Here is a 27,926-nt window from a genome sequence, read left to right as displayed (position 1 = left end):
TGCATGAGCTTAATGGTACTGCTGAAAGGTATAACAGATCCATTATGGACATGTCTCGGTGTCTGCTAGCCGAAGCGCGAGTAGACACGAGATTTTGGCCTGAAGTGGTTTGTGCAGCAGCGTACCTCAAAAACAGAACTTTAGCTAACAGCATTGAAAAGAAAACTCCTTATGAGATATTACTGGGGAAAAGACCTAATGTTAATCATTTGAAGTTGTATGGGAGTAGAGTTTTTGTAAGAGTACCTGAGCAACTGAGGAAGTCGAAATGGGATAGGAAAGCCGATTTGGGGGTTTTAATGGGTTATTGTGAAGTAGGCTACTGAGTGCTAATAAATAATAAGATAGTTGTTGCTCGACATGTGGACATTGTTGAAAGTGGTGTTAAATGTATTGGGTTTAAAGATTATGATTCAGTAAGTGAATATTCTAGTGATTCTGAACACGAAAGTATAGAAAATGAAACTGAACTAATAGAAAAACAGAAGGAAATTGAGAAAAATGAAAAGCTTTCTGATAATCATGAACCAGAGAAAGTACTTGAGTTGAGGAGATCATCTAGAGAAAGAAAACCAAAAATATTAAATGATTATGTTTACAGCAATTTTATTTATGTAAACTTTTGCAGTGCAAATAGTCCGGAAAGCTTGAGGAGGCGATTAACAGCGCCGAATCAAATTATTGGGAAAAAGCGATGAATAAGGAAATTGATTGTTTAAACAAAAACAAAACATGGGAATTAGTAGATAAACCAGTTGATAAAGAAGCCATTGATGTAAAGTGGGTTTTCACAAAGAAATCAGAAAGTGTTTACAAAGAAAGATTAGTTGTCAGGGGGTTTCAACAAAAAGAAGTCGTTGAGGATATTTATTCTCCAGTAACTAATATGCAAACATTAAAGATTTTGTTGTCATACTGTTGTCAAGAAGGTTTGGTTATAGAACAAATGGACGTAAGTTTGGGTACTAGACCAGATATTAGCTATAGTGTGAATTACTTGAGCAGATTCCAAAGTTGTTACAGTAGTACTCATTTTAAATATGCTTTGAGAATTTTGAAATATTTATATTTAACTAAAGATTTGAAATTAAACTATTGTAAGAATGAAAGTGCTGAGATATTAGATTGTTTTGTGGATTCAGATTCAGCAGGTGATAGTGTGGATAGAAAGTCAACTTCTGGTTATGTAATTAGATTATTTGGTAATGTTGTATTTTGGAAGTCAAGAAAACAAGCAAGTGTTACAAAGGCTTCAACTTTCGCAGAATATGTAGCATTGTCTGAAGCTGTAAGCAAGGTGAAACTTGTACATGATATTTTAGACATTTTTAATGTTAAATTTGAAAAACCTATTGTCATATATGAAGATAATTCAGGAGCATTAAATATAGCGAAGTTTGGTAATTTTACAAAGAATTCAAAATACATAGAAGTGCATTACCATTTTGTGAATGAGTATTATTTACAGGAACTCATTGATATTGTTAAAGTAGATTCAAATGAAAATGTTGCAGATATATTCACAAAGTCGTTATGTAAAGAAAAATTCATTAAAATTAGGAATATGTTAAACATCGCGATATAAATGTAAGGAGGTGTGTTGGAATTATGTAATACATTTATATCGGATATGATAAAGTTCCAGAACATCGTTCTAGAATCAGTTATATCGAGTATGTTCGAGAAGTATCGATTGTGGTGACAGCTATGTTTGTGTATATATGCGTGAGTGATGAGGCACAATAGATAGTCTTCGTGTGTCTTTTGTAAAGTGAACATATGTATATTTTAATAAAGTATTTTATAAGTAAAAGTGTGAACGTGATTCAAAACACAGCTAACAAGAGTTTTCAACACAGAGACTTCTACTAACTTCAGATGGCTCAAAATCAATTGCTTTCATCTAACTGTTAACTGAATCACTAACTCATGGCTTTTTTCCAGAGAGATTGAAAGATCCCGATGTTAAATCCATCTTTAAGAAAGGTGATAATACAAATGTCAATACTACCAATCTGTTTCACTGCTGATATCAATTTCCAAAATCTTTGGGAAGGTGATATGTTCTAGAATAGTATCTCACCTTAGCAACAATAAAAATCCTCAGAAAACCACAGTTTGTGTTTCAGAAGAGTTGCTCTACTGAGAAAGCCATTTACAAGTTCACTCAACAAATTTTACAAGCATTAAATAATAAAACAACACCAGTAGATATTTTCTGCAACCTATCTAAGGTGTTTGTATATTCTCCAAAATAAATTGTAGTCTTATGGGTTTGATGGTACAGCCAACCAATGGATTATGTCATATCTAATGAAAATAATGCAGAGAATTGTACTTAGTAATTCAACCAATACACCCTGGGGATGTAATTCTGAATGGGGATTAAAAAAAAATCATGACTGGGGTTCCCCAAGGTTCAATCATAGGTCCACTATGGTTCCTCACATAAGTTAACAATCTTCCTTCTAATATACAAGAAGCACTATTAGTTCTTTTTGCATACAACATTAGTATTTGAAATATTCCAAGCAAACATACAAAAACAGAAGAATTGGTGAAAAATGTTTTTAAAAGCATCATTGATTAGTTTTCTGCAAATGTTCTCATTCCAGTTTTAAAAAGACACAACACATTCAGTTTTGCACATTTAGGGCCACTATACTAATAAGTGTAACACATGATGTGAAAATAATAAATAGGATGGACACTTCAAAATTCTTAGGTGTCCATGTTGAGGTGACAATGCCATCTTCAAGAAAGAAAGTCCTCATTGCTCAAAATTCTGCTGTAGGTATAATGTGTGGTGCCCACATATGATCATCTTGCAGACATCTGTTTAACGATTTGTATATCCATCCTTCTGACAGAAAATCTGAGGGACTTTGGCTGTTCACTTATGTAATAAAACTGAGTACATACAACCATACTTTCAATGTTATTTATTGTATGGCTACCACTTTCAGTGATTCAATACACCATCTTCAGGCCTTAACTGACACTGCAGGTATTAACTCTAATTGTATACACAATGCCATCAGTGGCCAACATCTATGAACTGGTTTCCATAGACCTGTAGAAATGGTGTTACATCAGTTAAGGCCTCAAGACAGCAAGTTGCATCAACAAAACTGGCAGCCATATAACAAATAACATAGAAAAGAGGCTACAGGTGTTCCATTTTAATACATCTGTTTAAGGAACTATTTAGGAATAAAGGAGATGACTGACCAAAAGGCAGAAGTGTTGCATCGTCTACAAGTACACAAATGTAAGGTGGAGAGCATGGCTAGATTTTGGAATGCACTCCCTTTCTGAGGCTTGCAGGAAAAACATGCACACAAACACACACACACTTACTCACATGCACCCACCTGTCTCCCTATATTGAGCTCAGTCTAATGTAGCTCTTTCCTAGCCTACAGTGAGTGTACTGGGGTGAGGTGGCGATGTGGGGTGGGGTGGGATAAAAGATGGAAATAGGTGGGAGGCCCAGAGGAATTGGGGGCAAGTATCTAGCAGATCATGGGAGACTGGGGAGCTGTCTGTGGGCTAGCTAGTGGTACAGGTAGAGGGGACAGGTGGTAGATGGCAGGCACATGGTTTCATGCACTAGGAAACGGGACAACAACACACAGCCAGCTGATGAGAGTAAATACATTTGGCAGGGGTACTGGGGCAGGGGATGATGTGTGGACACACACACACACACACACACACACACACACACACACACACACACACACATGCACGCACACACAAACACACACTATTGTGTGAGGTGTGGGCAGTGGGTTACCTTATGTTTACACCAGGAAAGTTACAGGAGTGAACAGTGTGCTGTAAGCATAGCTCCCATCTGTGCAGCTCAGAAAAACTGGTGGTGGAGGGGAGGTTCCAGATGGCACTGGTTGTGAAGCAGCCATTGATATCCCACATGTAGTGGTTTGCTGTATGTTGTGCCACTGGGTGGTCCACCTCGTTTTTGGCAACAGTTTTGTGGTGGCCATTCATTCTAGTTGACTGCTGGTTGATTGTCATAAGCTGGTATGTAACATGGCTGCTTTCACAGGTGGCCTGGCCTCTGATGGTATGGGATATGCCTGTTACAGGATAGGAGTAGGTGGCATGAGGTGGGTTGGCTAGGCAAGTCTTTCATCTGGATCTTCCATAATGGTATGACTCCTGTGCAGAGGATACGGGGTGGGATTGGTGTACTGGTGGACTAGGATGTTGTGGAGGTGGGGTGGGTAGCAGAACACCATTCTGAGAGGGGTTGGATTTATCTTGGAAAGGATGTCCTTCATTTCACGGCATGATGATGGACAATCAAGGCCCTCATGAATGATGTGGTTTAGTCTTTTCAACCTGGGGTGGTGTTGGGTGAGAAGGGGGCTGCTTCTTTGTAATTGGTTCTTGGGATAGATGTGAGGATCAGGTGTGTATGAGGATTTGACATGGGAGATCTGTCTATGAATTAAGTCTGGAAGGTATTGCCTGTCTGTAAAGGCCTTTGTGTGGCATTCAGAATACTGGGCAATAGAGTTCTTATCACTGCAGATGCATCTACCACAATTTGCCAGACAGCAAGTGAGGGATTTTTTGTTGTGCAAGGAGTGGCAGCTGTCTGAGAGCAGGTACTGTTGGCGATGGTGTATAATGTTCTATGGGTTGGTTTTACTCATTGTAGCTGGCAATCTGTTGCAGCAGAAGTCCTGGCAACACAAACACATATAGTCACAAGTTTGTTTGAATAGTGGATTTGGGGGCAGGGAGTCATAGAGATGCTGACAGAAATGAACTTGGAGACACTTGAAGAAAGATGCAAACTATCTCAAGAAAATCTGCTTACAAACTTTCAAGAACCAGCTTTAAATGAAGAATTTAGGGGCACACTGCAAAAGCCTGTGCATAGCTTTCATAGGAATCACTAGAACAAGATGTGACTAACTACAATGTGCACAGAGCCTTAACAAGTAGAACAATGGGAAGTATCCTCTGCCATACACTTCACAGTCATTTGCAAAGAATGGTTGTAGATGTTGATTGCAGATATAGACATGGCCAACTGCAGCAGACAAAAGTGCATTCTGCAGTACAGGCAGTATGCTTCTCTGTTTGAATGACCCTAAAGAGTTTAACAAGCTAGTGCAACACTATGAAAATCACTTAAAAATGAATGAAAATTGTTTAGAAAAGTGAAGTGTTTTCATAGAAAACTGTAACTGTCACTGTAAGCTTTTTATAATGAAGATGTTTTTTGTAGCCAACCAGCCCTTACTTCTCAAATACACCTAGTATGTACATTAACACTGACCTACAGAATTCCCTCTGTCATGTATGACATTTGATTTGTACATTGGCTGACTGACAGATCCAGATCTGTCACATGTTATCATCACATCCATAACCCACATAACTGCCTACATCCAAATACAAACTTAATTAACACCTTCCATGTGATAGATCCAATCATTAAAAATCATTATGGCATGTAGAAGCAGTTAAACAACTCTGCAATTGAAAATGTAAACTGATTAGGGAAAATTAATCACAGCAGTCATTCAAGAACCAAAGCCTAAAACTTTCTATGTTCCAATGTTAGAGTATGATATTACAAAAGTTTCTGCAAAAGATTTCCACTTAGAATATATTAGAGTAAAACAGGACAAAGGAAAATTCATTTTCTCAATTGAAATAATCAGTTCATTGTAAATTGTAGATATATTTCAGAATTAATGACATGTTTTAGTTAGGTTAATTTTTGTGTACTTTTATGCATCCCTTGAAAATACTGATCAGTTTAATTCAAAAACAGTATCTACATGAGAAATGAGGAATCAGGGAAGGGCTATGTATTAGGTTTGAAACATGCATCTATTAATATAAAATGATGAACATTTAAGAAATTATCTTTTATGGAAATGATGTGTGCAGTCATAGATAACCTTCACAAGTTTCATGCCCATTTGAGTTTTGTTACTGCATTATTGTTCTTCAGCAGTCAAATATTTTGTGTATATTTAATTTAATTTCTATAGCAATTACTGTGTCTGTAAAAGAAAACTTACCTCAAAGCTTGAGTTTTTGGGGAAGTCAGAAAGTGGCTGTAGGAGTAAGAGTTGGAATTTATTTTTATCCTTACTGTCACCTATTGTGAAGATATCTTCAGCCCCACCTGCAATTTAAACCAACACTTGTAAGCTTGAAAAACATATAGTAACATAACTTAAGTTCCTAAACTATGTTCAAGAATAAACTATTCCATGTTTAATGGTATACATGAATATGACAAATTACTATTTGTATATTTCTTTTGAATGATTGCCAATGTAATTTTGGCATAACAGTGTTATTATCTTTGGTATTTAATAAAAAAATAAGAATGTTACTCTAATGTTGCTGTGATTCAGTTTTCATTGTGTGCAAGAGAAAAAAATAAATGAATGGAATGATCCACATTAAACTGTGTCCTTAATGAACCAAGTGTGCAACAATTTGGAAACCCCAGTGTGATTGGCAAGACAACATTTGTGATGCAATTTTTGACAAAGTTTTCAATGTGACATTTTTAGCTTGAATTTGTATTATACTGAGTTTAAATACAACAAAGAAAAGAGAGAGAGAGAGAGAGAGAGAGAGAGAGAGAGAGAGAGAGAGAGAGAGAGAGAGAGAGTTTTTTTAATATGGTCAAAAGTAATTCTTTCACAGGAGAATATTTATTGTTCGCATCACTTGTAACTATATTACACATATTATCAACAAATTTTGGCTCCAGCTGAGAGAGCAAGTAGTTAAATTTAGTCACCTCAGTAGCCATACCAGTAGTACTCAAAGTATTTTAGTTATATCTGATTGTCAAAATGCACTCTGTTGAGGATGTTCAAACTGCATTAGTTCAGTCCATTCCATCAAGACTGTCATCTATGTCAGTTCAAGATCTTCTCTTAAGAACTGGAGAATTAGAAAATGAGATTAAGATGCTTTGAAAACCAAGCAGGCAAAGATCATGCAGTAGAAATAGAAACAGAACAAAGTTCAATGAAAACTGTAAAAACTGTTGTCATGTTTTAAATTTAGCACACAGTGTAGGCTATAAAAATTTGTTCAGCCTTGCCTATGGTAAAGAAAGGAAAACTAGAAAGAGTCCACACAACAGCTGCTGAGTGTTCTACCCCAGTACCCACATCAAGGTGCCAATACTGCCTACTTGTTAAATATTGAAATTATGGAAGAAATTTTCTTGTAGATAGTGGTGCAAGTTCATCTGTTATGGCAGTTTAAAAAGGCAAGAAAATTAAACCTTCTAACCTCAATATCTATGCTGCAAATGAGTCAGAGATAAGAATTGCTGCTCAAAGCCATTAACCACTGACATAGGGCTCAGCTGCAATTTTGAATGACCAGTTATTGTAGCAGTGTATTAAAATGTATATTGGGAGCTGATTCCCTTCATCATTAGGGTTTACTTGTTGATCTCAAAAATAAAAAGTTTATAGGCAGCAGCACCAAATTAAAAATTTCAGCAGAAGTAACTGCTGTGAATACTGAAGACTAAGTAAGCTCACTCTATGCAACATGCTAGTTTCCCAAACTTTTGGAGATATTCCCTGTACTAACAAAAGCATCCATATTACCTATGGTAATGAAGTGTAAAGAGCAGCATTATATCACTATGTCTAGTAGCTGATCAGTATACAATGCAGTAGTGCTTGCAGATTGGACCCAGATAAGTTGAAAACCAGTAACAAAGAATTTCAGTTTCTGTCAAATAATGGTATTACATGTCCATCACAATCCATTACACCTTGTTATGAAACCAAATGGTCATCGACAAGTTTGTGGAGATCACTGTCTGAATGAGAGGACTCACCCAGTTCAGTACCCAGTTGCATGAATTGATGATGCTTCAAAATAAAAAGATAATCTAAAAGCTTATTACCAAATTCCACTGGCTGAAGAAGATAAACCATAATCAGAAATTATTACACCTTTTGGACTTTAGAAATTTAATTACATGCCCTTCTGCCTTCACAATGCATCTAGCACATTTCAGTGGTTTATAAATGAAATTGTAAGAGAACTAGATTTATGATATTTTAATAGCATCTGACTCTCCATAGTAACATGTTGAATATCTAAATTTACTCTTTTCATAGTTGAATAAGTATGGTCTCATAATAAATAATGGAAAAATCAGCATTTGGTATGAAAAAATTAACATTCTTCGAACACTTTATTACACCTGCAGTAACAAAGCCAGATTCAGAAAGGGTTGCAGCAATAATAAACTAAAAGTGACCCAAAACAGTTCTTGAATTTAGAGCATTCTTAGGGATCATCAACTTCTATTGTTAGCTTTTGGGACATGCTGTTGAAAATCAAGCCCTGCTAAATGAATACCTAAAAGGCACAACTAAAAGTGAGCAAAGACATACTGCCTGGACAGAAGTAGCAATTGCTCAGTTGTAAAAATGCAAATAAATCTGAGAAATACCATGCTTTTGACATTTCCTAGTTTGCAGAAGCAACTTACATTATTTGGTGGTGCCTTAGACATTACAGCAAGTACTGCATTGCAATAGTGGCAAGATAAACAGTGGAGACCAATGGGATTTTTTTTTTCTTAAAACAGTTCACAGTGTCTCAGAAGTATTCCACATATGACAAAGAGCTGCTCAGTATACACATGGCTGTCAAATATTTCAATTATGTTGTAAGGAAGAGACTTCATTATTTATACCAACCATGCTTCTCTAACATATGCATTTAAGCAAAAGAATGCAAAAGCAACACCAATCCAATTGTGTTATCTCCAGTATATTTTGCAATTTACTACAGATCTGTGCCATGTATCAGGTAAAGAAAATGTTGTTGGTCATAACTTATCAAGGCTTGAAGAATTAGTTCCAGTTAACTATGAAAATATGGCCCAAGCACAAGAAGATAATGAAGAACTTCATCAGCTACAGTCCAGCTGTGTTATGTCACTTAAATTAAAATACCATTTGACACATGAAGGAAAGCAACTGATTGTGATGTGTCAAAAACAATTATTCGTCAATATACAGGGTGTACATAAAGTCCAGGAACACTTTCAATTATTTATTGTACAAGAACCAAACATTGTATAGATATCAAACATATGTTATTTTGAAAAGAAACCCTGAAAGTTTTTTTTTTCATGTATACTGTCACAGCTTAGTTTGGTAATTTGTTGATAGTCAATGCTAGTTGCAAACTTGGGGAGTTCAGGTGAGGAGCGAGCTCTCTGTGTGTTGGAGTTCGACAAAAACACGTATGCTACAGCTGTTCAACGGATGTTTAGAACCAAGTATGGTAAGAAGCCACCAACAAGGAAGGCCATTTACCACCGGCACAACAAATTAGATACAAAGGGTTGCTGTTGGCCAGCAAAGAGAAGCAGATGTCCCAATGTGAGTGAAGTGAATGTGGAGTGTATACAAGAGGCACTCATAAGGAGTCCAAGGAAATTGGTGTGTTGTGCATCCCGTGAACTTGAAATGGCTCGAATGACAGTGTGGAAAGTCCTGCAAAAGAAGCTGTCTATGAAACTTTTCAAATTGTAGCTAGTGCAGAAGCTCAGTGATGATGACAGAGACAAGCATTTTGAGTTTCATTTGCAGTTGCAACAGTTGAATGAGGATGGCAATGACATTGTTGATTGCTTAATTTTTAGCAATGCAGCCACTTTTCACACTAGCAGGGCAGTGAACAGGCATAACTGTCAAATCTGGGGGACAAAGCATCCATACAAATGCATTGAATTTAAGTGTGATTCCCCAAAGGTAAATGTCGAAAACTGTATGGGCCATTCTTCTTCACTGAGAGTGCAGTCACTGGCTATTTCTACTTGGACTTGTTGCAGCAATGGCTGATGCTTCATATGCAATTGGACTCTCCACTCATCTTTCAGCAGGATGGGGCTCCACCCCATTTTCATCATGAAGTTCGTGGGTACCAGAAGATGGAGCTGCCACATCGATGGATTGGCTATGCTACAGAAGGGGACAGCTGTTTCATGAAACGATGCCATACTGGGATGAGTATGGCAAGAATTGGATTACTGTCTTGATGTCAGCCAGGTCACTCATGGTTTGAATATTGAATATTTGTGAAAAAAAAGAAAAGAAAAGAAAAACCTTTCAGTTTCTCTTCAAAATGCAATATCAATGACATCTGTACAATGTTTAATTCTTGTGCTATAAATAATTGAAAGTGTTCCCAGACTTTATGTACACCCTGTATTGCTGAACCATTTAGATACCCCATTTCCCAACACTATCATGATTTGACTCGTCTGGGCATTAAGACAATTGTAAATATGATCTTATGACGGTTTGTCTGGATCAATATAATAAAGGATGTTCAAAATTGGGCTTCACTGCTTGTAAGAAAAACAAAATAACATGTCATGTTCCAGCATCTTTAGGATATTTTCTTGGTAAAGAGGAATACTTCAAAATAACTCTCCTTGACTTGACAGGAGCAGTGCCTTCTTCTAATGAGTATACTTATTGGTTAAAATGTATTGCCAGATTTAAAAACTGGACCGAAGTAGTACCTCTTCAAGGCGTACAAGCAGAAGCAGTAGCACGAGCATTTTTCAGCTCTTGAATCACTAGATTTGAAATGCCATATCAAATAGTGACTAACCATGGAAGACAGTTTAACTCTGAGCTATTCTAAACACTATCAAAAACATGTGGCTGTAACCAAACCCAAACTATAGCATATCATCCTCAAACAAATGGAAAAATTAAAAATTTCATCACACACTTCAAGCAGCCACACATGCCCATGTTACTGCCAAATAAGCTCAATCAATATCTGTAATCTTTTTTGTCTTTGATTCCCCATCAGAGAGAACAGTAATGCTACAATTCCAGAAATGGTTTATCGCTCACCCATCAGGATACCAAGGGACTTTTTTCAAGAGTATGGCACTCAATTTGTTTTGCATCTGAAATAGCAAATGAATCATTTGAAATCTGTACAATATCCCCAAAAGAAAAGGATAAAAACATTCATATGCAGATATGTCAGCAACTTAACACATGTTTGTAAGGGCTGACTGAGTGAAAAGACATTAGAGCGCCCATATGTAGGCCTATGCAAAGTAATTGACAATTCCCAAAATTTTCTGGACAAAATGAATGACCAGGTAAGGAATGTCTCTGTCAATTGATTGAAACAAATATATCTGAGGGATGAAATGACAAAGAGCCTGAAGACACTCCAGTTGAATCATCACCTGTGGACAAACAACCAAACTCTACAGAGAGGGTGAAAAACCAAAAAGAACAACAAGCTCTGTGCTATTGAGAGGGAGACAATGTGGAAGCATGAGAAATTGTTATTTGTATGTCTCTGTAGAATGTTTGCCATGATAAGCTTAGCTTAATAGCATTATTATCTTTAGGATTTAACAAGAAAAGGAGGTTGAAACTTTGTTGTTGTAATTCAGTCTTAATTGTGTGTGAGACAAAAAAAAAAAAAAATAATAAATAAATAAATGAAAAGGATAATGTTAAATTGAGTCCTTAAGGAACTTACTGTGCAACAGGAATTTATGTAAAAATAACTATAATCTTTTATGTAATGAACAGTTTCTAGACATCAAGGCCAGTCTCTTGATATACAACAGTATAGTGATATTAGCTCCTGTCAATACAACATAGCATGGCAGTTACAGCATTATACTTTCTGGTTTACATCATCTTGGGCATTCAAAAATAGTTGTAACTAAAATTTTTTATGTTCACAGGAACCATTTATTAAACAAATGAATATTGATTATATTATAAGTATTCCCTGCCAATAACTTTTCACTTTTTCTACCACTGTGGCAACTACAAACCATTCTTTGGAGGCATTACAGTGCCACTGATGGACCACTGCAAGAACTTCATAATTGGTGGTGAATTTCTTAGCCTGTGTGCCCTCTTTTATTGAGTCAAATATGGCATAGTCACTAAGATCCATATCTGGTGAATACGGAGGATGTGGCAGCACGGTAAACCCTAGTTCACTCATACTGTGGCAATGGCTGTGGCTGTGTATTGCCATGCTGGAGCAGAAGACCATGGCCCCATTTTCTGTGGAAACATTGTTGAATGCTTCAGTTAAGTTGGTGCAATGAACTGGAGTACCCAGCTCCCATTCACTCAACAGACTGGAAGAGCCATGACTCATTGACAGTGACCAGAGGTTCATTGAACTCTGTTGGGTCCACACATTACTGTTGCACCAATTGTTAGGATATCTCCACACACTTCCATTTCTGTGCAGTGGAGACAGAATGGGGCATTCATTATGCACACACCTTTTTCATCTTGTCTTGTTAATGTCCACCAGCGTACTCACAAGCCAGAGCATCTGGCTGTCTAGCCTTGCCCATTCATCCTGGGAGGTTTACTAGTTATCAGGAGCTCCAATGTTAGATGTGATATGGAACCCCTTAGGCAGGAAGCATTCAGGGCCAGAAAGAGAGCCAATGTCCATTTGGGATGTCTGCTTGGAGGGGGGGGGGGGGGGGGGGGGGGCGCTCGTCCAAACGTAGAGAGGGAACAACTGTCAGCAAGTTGTGGCTAATGTTGGCACCAGTGACGCCTGTCGCTTGGGTTCTGAGGCCATCCTCAGTTCATACAGGGAGCTGGCAAATGCTGCTGTCTTCAGGCATCAAGCACAAGCAGAGCTTGCAATTTGCAGTATTGTTTCCAGAGTTGACTGAGGTCCTCTGGTTTGGAGCTGAGTAGAGAGTCTCAGCCAGAGGCTTTGTCAGCTCTGTGGTGGTCTGTACCGCAGGTTTCTGGACCTGTATTATTGGCTGGGAAATTGTAGGACTCCTGTTGATAAATCAGGGGTGCACTACACAAAGGAAGCAGCTACTTGGGTAACAGAGTACTTGTGGAGTACAGATGGGGATTCTTTAGTCTAAGTGGTAAATGGAGATTCTGTGACAAACATTCACCAGATGATGCGCAGATAGTGAAATCAGATTGCGTTCAGAATAAAGACTCATTCATTGTCAAAATGTCATTAATAAACTATCGCAGTATTTGTAACCATGTTTCTAAAAGTACTGTCAACCGGGAAACTTCTCACACTCGAATTACTCTCCGGGCTGAGAGCTGGCTGCAACCAGAAGTAGAAAGCTCTGGGATATTTAGTGATTCATGGAGTCCAGGTGAAATCAACTTAATTGTTGGATGTTTTTACTGGTCACCCAATTCACTGTGACAGTTTTACTCACTAAAAGAAAGTCTAAAGTCAGTAGTGCAGAAATACTCAAAACAAGCAATATTAGTTGTAGGTGACTTTAACCTACTGAGTATATGTCTATGGATTCATTGCAGGGAGTACAGACAGACAGTCTTGTGAAGTTCTTTTGAACATGTTTTCCAAAACCTGTCTGCATTATCTAGTTCAACAATGGAAATATTTTAGACCTTGTAGCAACAAACAGGTATGCATGACCTGAATGATGAATCAGTATAGAGACAAGGATTAGTGTCCACGATGTCTTCATAGTGACTTTGGTAGTTAAATTTAATAAATCAATCAAGAAGTCTAGGAGAGTGTTTTTACTAGAAAGAGCTGTTAACATCACATTTAGACAATTAATTAGTTCCAGTGTGATGGGCATAGAGAAATTATGGGGCAAACTTGAAACAGATTGTAAATCATAATCTACTGAAGCATGTGCAATGTAAGTAGATTAAGGACAGAAATTCTCACAACAGCTCAACTTGAAAAATGCTGAGAACATAAAGGCTGTTGCACCCTCAGTTCAAAAGAGGACACACAAATGAAGACAGGCAAAACTTAATAGAAATTCATCCACCCATAAAAGTATCTATACCCAAGCTGACAACAACAGTCAAGATGGCAGCAAGTAAAAGTGCAATGTTTCTTAGTCAATGTAAAAACCCTAATTTAGACAATGAACAGTGTAGAAAATGTGAAAAAGTGTTAAAAAGTGCGATCAGGTGCATGGAATGTAAACATTCTTCCCATTTCCGATGTGCTAAAATTGATCCATCAGTGAAACAAAGCAACAAGTTCATGACAAGCTGGAACTGTATTATTCAATGCTGCCTCAAAGATGAAAGGAAAATAAGAAATGGGAAAAATTGTGACTGTAAGTGCGAATTTTCTTTTGAAGATCATTGTCTAAAGGCTGAGGTAACTGCAAAAAGCTGCCAGTAACAAATTCAAAAAACAAGCCCTATCCTTATGTGCTAACCTAAGTGAACGTGAACAAACTGTCCAAGATAACAAAAGTGAAATCTGTGAAAGTGTATGGAAGAGACCGGTCCAAGAAAACAATTAAAGAAATGAGGTGAATCAGAAACACAAGAAGGGACGGAGTCTAATATATGGAGACAGTCACAGTCGTGGAATAGCGCAAAACATCGCGAGTATCAAGGACAACATTACAATTGTGGCTCACATTCAACCTGGAGCTCATCTTTCTGCTGTAGTGAAGCTGTGTGTGCAGATGATTGTGTCACAATCATGTTAAGTGCAAATGATGTAGCAAAAACCCAAGCAAATGACGCTATCAGGCACATGGAAGTGGCACTCGGTAAGTTGATTGACACTAAAGTAATTATCATTAATATTAGGCAGAGACACAGGTAATTTCCAAAAATTATTGTCTATCAAAGTTGCGTGGTCCAAACGATACATATCAAACATGCAATCACAAATCGATCATGCGACTCTGGTGGCGGGCGTTATGAGTATGTTTATGGTGGTCACTACAGCAACGACAAAAGAAGAGCATTACAAAAATACTTGTAATTGCAAAGGAGATGACTTACTCTGCACATCGTTGGTGTTGTCATCACGTGAAAGTCCCTTACAGTGGCCTGGTTGGATAATTTGGAAGAGTCAAACCATGTTTCTTTCTGATACTTACTTCACACCACCACAGTCCACACAGTCCCTCCTCTCCTCGTCCAGTAGTACTCCATATTCACAACAAGAAGTCAAACAATTTTATACGCTGGATAAATATGGAATTACATATTTCCATGTGAGAGGATCCGCCAAAGAAATGTCAAGAACACCAGACATCCCACTAACTGCTGACATAGATCGCCTGGGTTTTCCTAGCAACTCACAAATAATTTATGAAGATATGTAATTTAGGGCAACTAAGGGATGATGGAAAACAGATCAAAATGACAATCAAAAATAATTGATCATAACGCCCGCTACGAGAGTCGCATGATCGACTTACGATCACACTTTCGATGTGTATCGTTTGGACCACATGACTTTGATAGGCATTAGGCAGTCATTCTTGGAAATTACCAAGACACGATCTAATGGAACAAACTGTAGTGAACTTTGAAATGCACAAGACATATGACGGACTTAAAACAATATGTAATAAATGTGAGCAATCAGGACAGAGACATGTACACAGCTCATAGTATGCGCATGAAGAAAAGAGGGAAAAATACTGCCAGAAAATTAATTGTCAATAAAATTAGATGAAATTCTCCATAAAGTGGTGTAAATAGATGCATTGCCATGGAATGGCACAACCCACCAAATCAGAATCTGCCACACAAACAGCCACTGCAAGCAAGCCTGGGAAACTTGTAAAGCCTGTTTGACAGTTTGGTAGCCCAAAATCATACTGTATAATCCAACAGGAAAAACTCAGACTTAATGCCATACACCAGAATTTTGGTAGTCTTAAAAAGAAGCACAATGATCTGGATATTATTACATGTCTTGGTAAACCTGATATTTTAGTCATAAATGAACATTGGTACACTGTAGACCTAATTAGCATTAGTCAACCACTCTCCATGAAATTTTGTACTGCTTTTAGTAATAAATACACATCTGGGGATGACATAGCAATCTTTACTGTTAAAGTAAATAATTTCAGTATTATTGATGTAAGGGCGTCCTGCATAGAAGGAATCACAGAATATGCTGCAATAAATATAAAATGGGGTGGAGAAAATATAGCAATTATCAGTGTGTATAGGTGACCTGGGGCATGTATGGATACATTTTTCAAAAATCTATCTGACTTGTTGATATATATATATATATATATATATATATATATATATATATATATATATATATATATATATATATATATATATATATATATATATATATATATATATATATATAGACAGTACATTTTCTGGATTAAATGACTTTGTAAATACTCTAATAACAGGGGATATAAATATAGACTTATCAACCAATGATGCCAACACCAAAAGGCAGTCTGACCCCAATTATCCATAAGCCAACTAGAGAGATTGGCAACAGCAAAACATGTCTGGATAATATAATAACAATTTTTTCTTATTTAGTGGTCTTCCTTTGGTATTGGACATTATCAACACATTTGTCTGGTCAACCTTTATCTGTACTTTTCCCTATAGTGTTTTTCTTATTTATTGGTCTTCCTTTGGTATTGAACATTACTAATATAATAACAAACATGACATATCGTTCCTACAGTTCATCTGTTCTAAAACTAGTCATCTCTGATCACCATGCAGTACAGCTTCAATTGGAGGCAAATGAGATGGCCTTTGTCACTAAAAGGAAACTATATTTAAGCAAAGGAATTATGTATAATGATAACATCAATAGACTGAACCGTATGTTAGCACACATACCATGGTTTGAAAATGATAGCTTTTCCTATGATAACTTTGCTGCTGACTTCTAATACTGTATTGATACCACATCGCCAGTTGTAGCCAAAAAAGTTAAATAAACTAAAAATATAAACAAAAGTATCTGGTTAAATAACGATGTCATTGAAGCAAGGGAAAATTTAAAATTATTCCATAGTGCAATGGTGAATAATAGGCAAAATCTCTAGGTAAAGGAGGCCTTCAAAACTTATCAAGAATATATAATGATTTATTAATACAGCCCAGGAGCAACTACTTTGGAAACAAGCTTCAGGCTTCACACAGTGTTACCACTGGTGTCTGGGGAGTGACAAACAGGTTTATAACAGGCACAGACAAATCCTGTATGGACTTTATGATTGATCAAAATGAGATAGTAACAGATCAACTTGAAATTGCTAACATATTCAATGGATATTTTTCTTCAGTAGGGGAAGCTATCAATGTCAAACATAATAACCTGCAGTATGTTTTTAAAGGCATTCCATCTGAGCATAGCATATATCTAGCCCCCACAAATTGCAAAGGAATAGTTAACATCATTAGCTCTGTAAAATCTTCCAGTTCTGCAGAGGATGATGACCTCAATATTAATGCATTAAAAGTGTGCAGATAAAATGTTTCTATACCTCTGTCTGTAGCAGTAAATAATATAATATAATCAGGCACCTTCCTAGACAGACTAAAAATGGCTTAGGTAACATCAATCTTTAAAAAAGAAGACAAACTCAAAATTCAAAACTCCAGAACAGTTTCAATACTTGCTCTCTTTTCCAAAATAGTTAAAAAAAGTCATATACAGCAGAATTATAAACTTTCTCCAGATGCACAATCTAATGTTTGAAAATTAAAATGGTTTCTTAAAATGTAAATCAACAAGCACAGCAGTTGCTCTGTTAATTGGAGAGATAATAAGTGGCATCAAGTACAAGCAACATGTTGCTGGTATATACCTGAATATTGAGAAAGCTTTTGATTGTGTGAACACCACAGCCCTATTGGAAAAGCTATGGAATACTAGAATCAGAGGCACTGCTCAGACCTAATAAAATCTGACTTGTGTCACTGAAAACATTTCTACTGCTTGAAACTGAAAGTGATGTTCACAAATTCAAAATCACTAATATAAAGTATGGGGTGCCCCTGGGTTCAGTACTGGGTCACCTTCTATTTCTGAATTATATAAATGACATAAGATATTGCACAAAGAGTTCCAAAATAGTTCTTTATGCAGGTGGCACATCCACTGCATGTAAAAAGGGATCATTTAATGAACTGGAAACTCATTGTAATAATTTGACAAACGAAATTGTTCAGTACTTTAATGAGAGCCACTTAAATGTAAGTCATAGTAAAACATGTCTCACGGATTTAACTAACAATTGTGTTAATGATGAAATTAAACTATTAGTAAAAACAAGAGTTTAGTGTAAATTTCCTAGGTTTAATTAGTCAAAGCAATCTAAAATGGGACACACATGTTGACACTCTTCCATATGAGTTGTCTAAGAATATATTTGCAATTAATATGATTAACAAATTCTGCAAATATCCTGTTGCCCTAAAAACTACACACCATGCTCTATTTTCCGCCCACCTGAATTATGGAATAGAAATTTGGGGAGCAACAACTGAAGCAAATGTAAATAAGCTATTGCTACTTTAAAAAAGCGCTATAAAAGTCATGTGCAGAGCAAAATATAAGGAATCATAATGTGGTTTGTTTCCAAAAGCTGGTGTACTAACCTTAGTAAACATGTACATTCAAAAAGCCATATTATTTGTTAAAAGACTGCAGCCCAACATTTGTTCTAATTTATATCAGTACAATACCATAAATAAAGAAAAATTCTACATTAACAGCCACAGAACAGCACTCTATGAAAAGGGTCCACAATATGCAAGTTTAAAGTTAGCCAACACACTGCTCAGTACAGTTATGACCCTACCCCAACGAAGCTTAAATTTCAGTTAAAGAAATTCCTAAGACAAAATCCATTTTACACATTAGAAGAATACCTTGCTGACATGCAGAATAAGAAGTGCTTCAAAAAAATGTAAAAAGTGTTAAGCACCATTTTATTTGTAATTTAATCATTGTGTTAAACAATGATGTCTTCAGAAGATTGTAATATTGTGTTATGTATCAAGAATGGTAACCTGTTTTTATACATATTCAATGAGTCATCTGAAGTTGAATAAATTATTATTATTATTATTATTATTATTATTATTATTACTATTATTATACCTTAGCTAAATATCTTGCTGAGAACCCAAGAAAATCCTGGTCCTACATAAAATTGCTATGTGGGTCTAAGGATTCTATCCATTTACTTGTTGACCAGTCTCATGTGACAGTAGAAGACAGCAAATGCACAGTGGAAATTTTAAATTTCTCATTTAAAAAAATAGTTCATGCAGGGGAACTGTACAAACATACCGTCATTTTACCATCACACAGATGCCCATACGGAAGACATAGTAATAAGCATCCCTGGCACAGACAAATGACTGAAAGAGTTCAAAGCAGATGTCACTAGGTCTTGATGGAATCTGGATTTGGTTTTACAAAACAAGCACAACATCCCAAATAACTAGAAAAATGTGTAGGTGGCTCTGCATGTAATAAGAAAAAAAGAACGTAGCAAAAAAATTACAGACCAATATCCTTAACATTGGTTTGCTGCAAAATTCTTGAACATATTCTCACTTTGAATATAATAAATTTGCTCAGCTTGCCATTTTCTCATAGATATCTGGCAAACTATGGATGAATGGCAACAGATGAATTCCACATCCCTAGATTTCTGTAATGCATTTGACACAGTGCTACACAGCTAACTGGTATCAAAGATACAAGCCCACACAATAGATTCACAGATATGTGAGTGGTTTTAAGGCCTTTTAAGTAACAGAACCCAGTAAGTTGTCCTCGACAGTGACTCTTCATCAGAGACAAGTATACCATCAGGCAGACAAGGGAAGCAGCAGTCTACCACTGTATGCTGATAATGAGATGGTGTAGCAGATGGTGTTATCATTGAGTGACTGCAGGACAATACCAGATGACTTAGACAAAATTTCTAGTCAGTGTGATAAATGGCAGCTAGCTCTAAATGTGTAAAAATGTAAGTTAATGCAGATGAATAGGGAAAACCAACCCATAATGTTCAAATAGAGCATTATTAGTGTGTTGCTTGTCACAGTCAAGTCAATTAAATATCTGAGCATGATGTTGCAAAGCAATATGAAATGGAATAAGCATGTAAGGATGATAGTAGGGCGTGGTGAACTTCAGTTTATTGGGAGAATTTTGAGTGCTGTTCAAGTGTTTGGAATCCAAACCAGGTCAGATTAGAGGAAGACATCAAAAAAATTTAGAGGCAGGCTGCTAGATTTGTTTACAGAACATTCAAACAACACAGAAGTATTATGGAGATGGTTCTGCAACTCAAATGGGCATCACTGGAGGGAAAGCAACATTCTTTCTGATGAGTACCACTGAGAAAATTTAAAGAACCTACATTTGGGGCTGATTGCAGAATGATTGCGTAAGTATCACGAAGATAAGATCAGAGAGACTAGGGCTCATATGGAGGCACATAGACAGTCACTTTTGTCTTGCACTATTTGCCAGGGGAACAGGAAAGGACATGTCCAGTAGTGGTAAAGGGTATGCTCTGCCACATACCAGAAGGCAGCATGTGTAGTATGTATATAGATGCAGATATAGAACATATGCTGCTGCAGTATACCACCTATTGGAAGCAGCAAAACCATCTAGTGGTGGCAGACAGTAATATAGTCTATCTTTCTGTATATATTGACACATATTTCCAACAGTTAAAGGGGGAGTACCAGACAATAATGAGTGAACTAAATATATATATACAGTTATAAATGATTAGTGAATGATTATTGTTTAATTTAGGACTCTAAAATGATCCTTCAATTTTTTCTCTTGCATCTGCTTCACATGTTATGATCCATTAAGGCTAAAAGTTGTGAGATTGTGTAGCATATATTTATTTTTAATTTTTAAATTTTCTTTGAGGGAAATATGAAAGAAATGACTCCTTTGTTGTGAGTTGAGAGTGGCATAGCTTCACAATAGGTGTGTCAGTTTATGATATATCCAATACACTATGGTACTGAGAGTTGCGAAAGTAAGTCTATGTAATGTCTATTAATGCTGCAAGTTCAACTATCATATTACTGATATAGAAGCACTAATAACAAACTAAGTGTGTTGAATCCTCATAAGAAAAAAATTACAAGCAAAACATTTCAAAAAAATATCTTTTGTGATAAGGACACACCCTAGTTTTTGTGTTGATGCTATTTATTAAAAGTGACAGTGATAAATTTCACAGTTCCTGTTACAGCAGCAAGTTCAAACATGCAGTATTGTGATTAGCAGCTTTAAACACATCAATCATTTCAAATCCTCAGAGACAGCAGCAGAAAAAGTAACTAATATTAGGATGGAAAACATTGATTTTACAAGGGAAAATACCAAAATTAGAAAGTAGCTTCAGTTAACAAAATTTGAAAGATATTAGCTAAAACACTCCATTTACTGACAGCAGCACTTATACAGCATGTCTTCAAATGAGTGTAATGTATTACTATGAGAGGTAGTACCAGTTGAAACTAAAAGAAAAGTTACTATGGTTGCATTTCCATTAACCAATAGCTGCTTAGATGTGGCTGATTTACATCTGACAAGTGAAACATAGTGTTCATTGATGTAGGTTTCCCTTCTGTTGCAGCAAGTTGTGCAATGTACTACCAGCACTTTTGAGAACTTTATCCTTGCAGAAAGATAGCAGCTGTGGTTTTCGCATGTTGTAGCACCTCTACCTTCTATAGATTGTGTGACAGTTCTGCACAGCAATGTCCATTTGTAATAGATTGCTTGAAGAGGCTCAGCAGGAAGACCACTCCATTCACTGTACATGAACCATTGTATTTCTGACTATGGGGACATTTAAAGGCATTGGTTTATGTCTAACCCATTAACCTTGTCTAGACATCACAGGAGCAGGTGATCAAAGCATGTGATGCAGTCTGAAAGGAGGCAAGTGTATTTGAAGGAATGCATGACTCACTGTGAAAAAGTGCTAAAGCGTGTGTCAGGATGTGTGTTAACCACATGTAGCACTGCCTGTAGTGTCTACTTCTACATAAGACACAGGCAGTTTCTAGACTTGTCATTATAGGCATGTCTAGTTTTGACCAATTCTGTCTCTTGTAAGAATCTGCAAGACTTATTTTTAAAGACCTGTACAAGTGATCAGGCAGAAAATATCTCCCCTTCAACGTTTCGTATTACACTGCTTTCATAAACACTTGTGTATTACACAGAATCACAATAAACACTGATGAGCCAAAATATCATGACCATCTGCTTAATAGTTTGTTTGTCCCTCTTTGGAATGAAATACATCACTGATTCTGCATATCAGGCTTCTAACAATTTCTTGGTTTCTTTGTGGAGGTGTGTGGCATTAGATGCCTATGCACAGGTCATGTAATTCATGTAAATAATGGGCTGCTGAACTGCATACACAGTGTGGCACCCAGTAGTTACGCAGATGGCTTGCATAGGATTTACATCAGGAAAATTTGGTCCCCAAGACATCAACATGAGTTCACTATAATGCTCCTCAAATCACTATAGCACAGTTCTGGCTCTGAGACACAGACAGTAATAACGCTGAAAGATGACACCACCATTGGGGAAGACACCAAGCATGAAGGGATATAGGTGGTATGCAGCTGTCAGTGAGTCTTCAATTACTACCACAGATCCCATGCAAGAACCCATGCATCTCTCGTAGCATAATACTGCCCCCACCAGGTTGTTGTATTGCACATTTTGAGCCACTGCTCACCTCGATGACAGTGTTTGTAGAGACAACCACAGACCTAATGTCACAAAAATACGATTCACCCAATGAGCCAACACGATCCATTGATCGACTGTTGAATCCCAGTGGTCCTGTGCCCGGTGTAATTATAATGATGATGTCACTGGGTCAACATGTGAACACATAGGGTAGTCTGCTACAGAGCTCCATGTTTAACAATGCACAATGAATGCCGTGTTCCAAAACACTTGTGCATGCACTGCATTGCACTCTTTCAGCATAGATGTCACATGTCTGTCCTACTTTACAGCAGACAAGCCTCCAAGGTCCATGTTCTGTCACGAGTTGTAGACTTACAATATTTAACACCTACTGGTAGTTTTACAGTCCTTTTGCCTCTTTCTACAGATGCTCACAACAGTAGCATGTGAACATTCAACCAGCCTCACCATTTTCAAGATACTCATTCACAGGCTCTGTGTAATAATATTCTGCCATTTTTCAAAGTGATTTATCTCAATGGATTTCCCTATTTTCAGCCAATAGGATGATTCCCTGTCCATGTCTGCTCCACTTACATACTTTTGTTACTAAATGTGCCATGTGACAGCCTGGTGGGAGCAGTATTATGCCATGGGAGATATTCTCCTATGCTTGCATGGGATCTGTGGTAGTAATCATAGACTCACTGACAGCTGCAAGTCAGCTTATCCCTCCATGCTTGGTGTTTTTGGCAATGGTCTATATATGTATCACTGAAGTATGAAGAATTCACAGTGGCCACATACAGTGGTCATGTGATAGTAAGTTCTGCTTGTATGAATGTGTGTGAGTTTTCTACTTCAGAAGACAGTATCTGGGTGAGAGCTTAAATGTATAGAAGTCTTTTTGTCGTATCTGTCTGTGGCTACAAATGTCTCCTCTATATGAAGAATCATCAGCAGAGTAGATGTAACCTTAGGGATATTTATTGGTATCCTTGCTTTCCAGGGTGTACATTTATGACATGGCAGAAAATATTAATTGTATAATCTCAGACTTTTTGCACATGATAGGCCTACAGTTGTTTATAATGATGTACTATCTGAAAAAGTTGTACATATATCTAGTCAGATCTGACAAAAATTTCAACCTGATGCAGAGGCTGCCAATTTACTTTAAATGTATGGAAATATAAATTCTGCACTGCACTTCACAAAATGTAGAATAGTGATATCTTATGATTGCAGTATCAATGAGTCACAATTCGATTCAGTCAACTCATACAAATACTGGGGTAGAACTATTTGTGGGGACATGAGAGAGGATGGGGGGGGGGGGGGGGGGGGCATTATCTGTTGAGAAGTCAGATAAATGTGCAGTATTTGCAGGGGCAACAGTCCAGATGATTGACTGATCTGGCCTTGTAACATCAACCAAAACTGCCTTACTGTGCTGGTACTGGGAAGAGCTGAAAGCAAGGGGAAACAACAGATGTAATTTTTTCCAAGGGCATGCAGCTCTACTGTAAGGTTAAATGTTTGTTGCATCCTCTTGAGTAAAACATTCTGGAGGTACAATAGTCCCCACTTAGATCTCTGGGTGGCACTACTCAGGAGAATGACATCATCAGGAGAAACAAAACTGGCATTATATGGTCAGAGTATAGAATGTCAAATCTCTTAATTTGGCAGGTAGCTTAGAAAATTTAAAAAGGGAAATGGATAGGCTGAAGTTAGATATAGTGGGAATTAGTGAAGTTTGGTGGCAGGAGAAACATGACTTCTGGTCAGGTGAGTACTGGGTTATAAATGCAAAATCAAATAGACATAATGCAGGAATAGGTATAATAATGAAAAAGATAACAGGAATACGGGTAAGCTACTATGAACATCATAATGGATGGATTATTGCAGCAAAGATGTACATGAAGCCCACACCCACCACAGTAGTACAAGTTTTTAGGCCAGCTAGCTCTGTAGATGAAGAAGAGTTTGAAGAAATGTGTGATGAGATAAAAGAAATTTTTCAAATAGTTAAGGGAGAAGAAAATTTAATTGCAGTTGGGGGTCTGGAATTAAATAGTAGGAAAAGGAGGGGAAGGAAAAATAGGAGGTGAATATGGACTCGGAGAAAGGAATGATAGGAGGAGCCCCTTGGCAGAATATTGCACAGAGCATAATTTAATCATCACTAACATGGTTTAAGAATCATGAAAGAGAATTGTATATGTGGAAGAGACATGCAGACACTGGAAGATTACAGACTGATTGCATAATCACAAGACAGAGATTCTGGAACCAGATTTTACATTGTAAGACGTTTCCAGGAGCAGATGAGGACCCTGATCACAATTTTTTTGATATAAATTATAGATTGAAACTAAGGAAATTGCAAAAAGATAGAAATTTAAGAAGCTGGGACACAGATAAGTTGAAAGAACCAGAGGGTATTGAGAGTTTGAGGCAGCATTAGGCAATGATTGACTACCATGAAAGGAAGGAACACAGTAGAAGATGAATGGGTATCTTTGAGCAGAGGATCATATAGGTAAAAAGACAATGTCTAGTAGAAATCCTTAGATAACACAGGAGATACTGAATCTAACTGATGAAAGGAGAAAATGTAAATACGCAGTAAATAAACCAGGTGAACCAGAATATAGACATATAAAAAAATGTAATTGCAGCTTGTAGAGACATATGTCGTGTTCACATGAAAAAAACTGAAAATTGTATTAGTAAAAGCAGTGTGTGTACAAAATTGTAGTGATCAACATTCTAATGACTGATATGGAAAATTTACACCTGAAAAGTGTGAGCCATCACAAAAATTCCATATAGTTTCACATCATAGCCAAACTGTTTCAGTTATGAATACAAAACAATTAATGTCTAAAGAGTGTTGTGAACCATTATTGCTATAAAATTGCATATACTTATGAATGACAGTCAAACTTTTCCAAATAAGTGAACTACAATTACTACTAAAACAAGTTTTAGTGATAAGCATGAAAGAGTGAAGAGTGATGGCAATGAAGTTTGTAAACACTGCACCAGTGGATCAAACAAATCAGCAATGAGACACAGTGGCAACAGAACCAAGAATCTGTTGCAGAAAGGGTAAAATACTCTTATCTTAACAGAAAACCATGACAGAAATGTGGCAAGTATTTTGCAAGAAAATAACAAAGATTTCCAAACAACTGGAATGATAAATCTGGGTGCAAGTATGTAAACTGTTGTTGATGGCAACCTGCACGAAAAAAATAAAAGATAAAAATGAATATGTCATTTGCATAGCTAGTGCCAACATTGGCACAAGAAATGAGGCACAAAACTGTTTAGCAAAACTTGAAAAGTTCTTAGAAGTTAAAAAAACTCAAAACACAATAATTACAATGGTGTTTCACAAACATGAACTAATATACAATTTGTGTGCGTAAACAAGGAGATACAAAAACTGCACATCAAAGTCAAACAGATGTGTGCTTGATTTGGAAAATGTAGAATAGTGGATATAGATAAAATGGACAAATGCCTGCATACCAAACATAGGATGCATCTAAATATTGAAAGCAAAAAACTTGTATGTGAGAAAACAGGTAAAATTATTGTAGAATAAGATGATTTAAACAAGGTTATCAATCACAAAGGTAACAGGAATGCTTTTTTAGAGTAAAACACAACAGTCTCATCCTTACATAGTGGAATGTTCAGTATATAATGAATAAAACAGAGCACTTGGATGTATGCCTGAATTAATCAAAACTACATGTTTTCATAATGAGTGAATTAGGTCACAAGGTAGAGGACACTTATGGATACATGCTAAGAAATTATGAATTCATAAATTTGTACTGTAGAAGGACACATAAAGATTGAAGGGTAAGCATTTTAGCAGAAATGATATAACATGTGAATAAGTTAAATGGACTGATGATCTGAGTAAAGAAATGGTTGAGGTTGTAGCAATAAATTTAATGCTACGGAACAACAACCTGATTATTGCAGCTCTGTACAGGTCACCTGGAAGCAGTATTGAAGAATTTTTCAATTGTCTGAAGGATGTGCTGGGGAAATCATCAGTGTGTAAAAAGCATGTGCTGTTTGTTGAAGACATCAACATAGACTCTTTAAATAACAGCAATAGTTATTTGTGTTATGTTGGCTTACTTCAGTGTTATAAGTGTTATCACATAATTCAGAAACTACAAGAATTACTGTAGAAACATAGACGTGCACTGACCATAGTCTCACAAATGTAACAAAGGAGTACATAAAAATAACCACCATAGGAAATGACATATCTGACCACAAAGCCCTTTCTATGGAAACTGATGTAGGGACTGTGGATATATCTAAAACTGATATGTTTATGTATAAAATAAAATTTAATTATAATAAACTAATGAAAGCATTAGGCAATGAAAAATGTGAACTGGTTTGCAGTGCAGCAAATATGAAAGATAAATGGGAAAATTTCTATAGACTATTCAATAAAACTTTAAATGAAACGTGCTTTAGTAAAACAAGTAAACAGTGCTATTAATCACAAAGGTGAGAAGTTCCCTCCAGAAATCATTGAACTGAGAGAGAACATCAAAGACTGTTAAGTACTCTTTAGAGATACCAATTTACAATACCATTTAACAAGATACAAACTGCTCAAAATAAAACAAAAAACAGAGGTTCAGTGAAGGGGATAAAAACTGACACAAAAAACTATGGGCCAGTATTATTAACTTCAGACCTTGGGAAATTGTTAGAGAAAGTAATATTAAATCAATCTGAGGCATATTTCATCAATCATAATCTATTTAACGATCTACCACATGGTTTAGAAAAGGAAGATCTACGGTAATAGCAGTAGCAATTTTTATACATAAAATATTAAACAAGATAGATGAAGGAGACAAGGTAAAAGGCTTCTTCCAGGATATCAATAAAGCTTTTGATACTGTGAATCATACAATTCTACAGTTGTGTAGGGGAGCTGCATGGTCTGAGGTGCCTTGTCATGCTCTATGCAGCTCCCCCCATCGGAGGTTTGAGTCCTCCCTCAAGCATGGGTGCATGTTTTGTCCCTAGTGTAAGTTAGTTTAAGTTAGATTAAGTAGTGTGTAAACTCAGGACTGATGATCTCAGCAGTTTGGTCCCATAAGACCTTATCACAAATTTCCAATTATAATGCATAAATTAGAAGCATATGGGATGAGAGGGGTAGCTTCACAGCTACTTATCTCCTATTTGAAAGACAGGAAACAGTTTGTCAAGCTAATTTATAAAAGGAATTAATAGTTGGTAACAACCAAATAAATCCATAAGATACTTCAATGTGGTGTGGCCCAAGGAAGTAT

At 36.6% G+C, this 27,926-nt stretch overlaps 1 protein-coding gene across 1 annotated transcript in view; it reads right to left on the bottom strand.

The window, feature by feature from the left end:
• LOC126416943 (cadherin-23-like) overlaps positions 1–27,926 on the bottom strand; it is a 597,779-nt gene that overhangs the window by 102,208 nt on the left and 467,645 nt on the right. The window contains exon 23 of the mRNA XM_050084822.1: positions 6,072–6,178. Coding sequence (XP_049940779.1) covers positions 6,072–6,178 — 107 coding nt within the window. The remainder of the gene's footprint in view (positions 1–6,071; positions 6,179–27,926) is intronic.

The sequence above is a fragment of the Schistocerca serialis genome, chromosome 8, assembly GCF_023864345.2.
Source record: "Schistocerca serialis cubense isolate TAMUIC-IGC-003099 chromosome 8, iqSchSeri2.2, whole genome shotgun sequence".
Taxonomy (NCBI): domain Eukaryota; kingdom Metazoa; phylum Arthropoda; class Insecta; order Orthoptera; family Acrididae; genus Schistocerca; species Schistocerca serialis.
The sequence above is the reverse complement of the archived record's forward strand: the minus strand, read 5'-3'. Positions and strand labels throughout refer to the sequence as shown.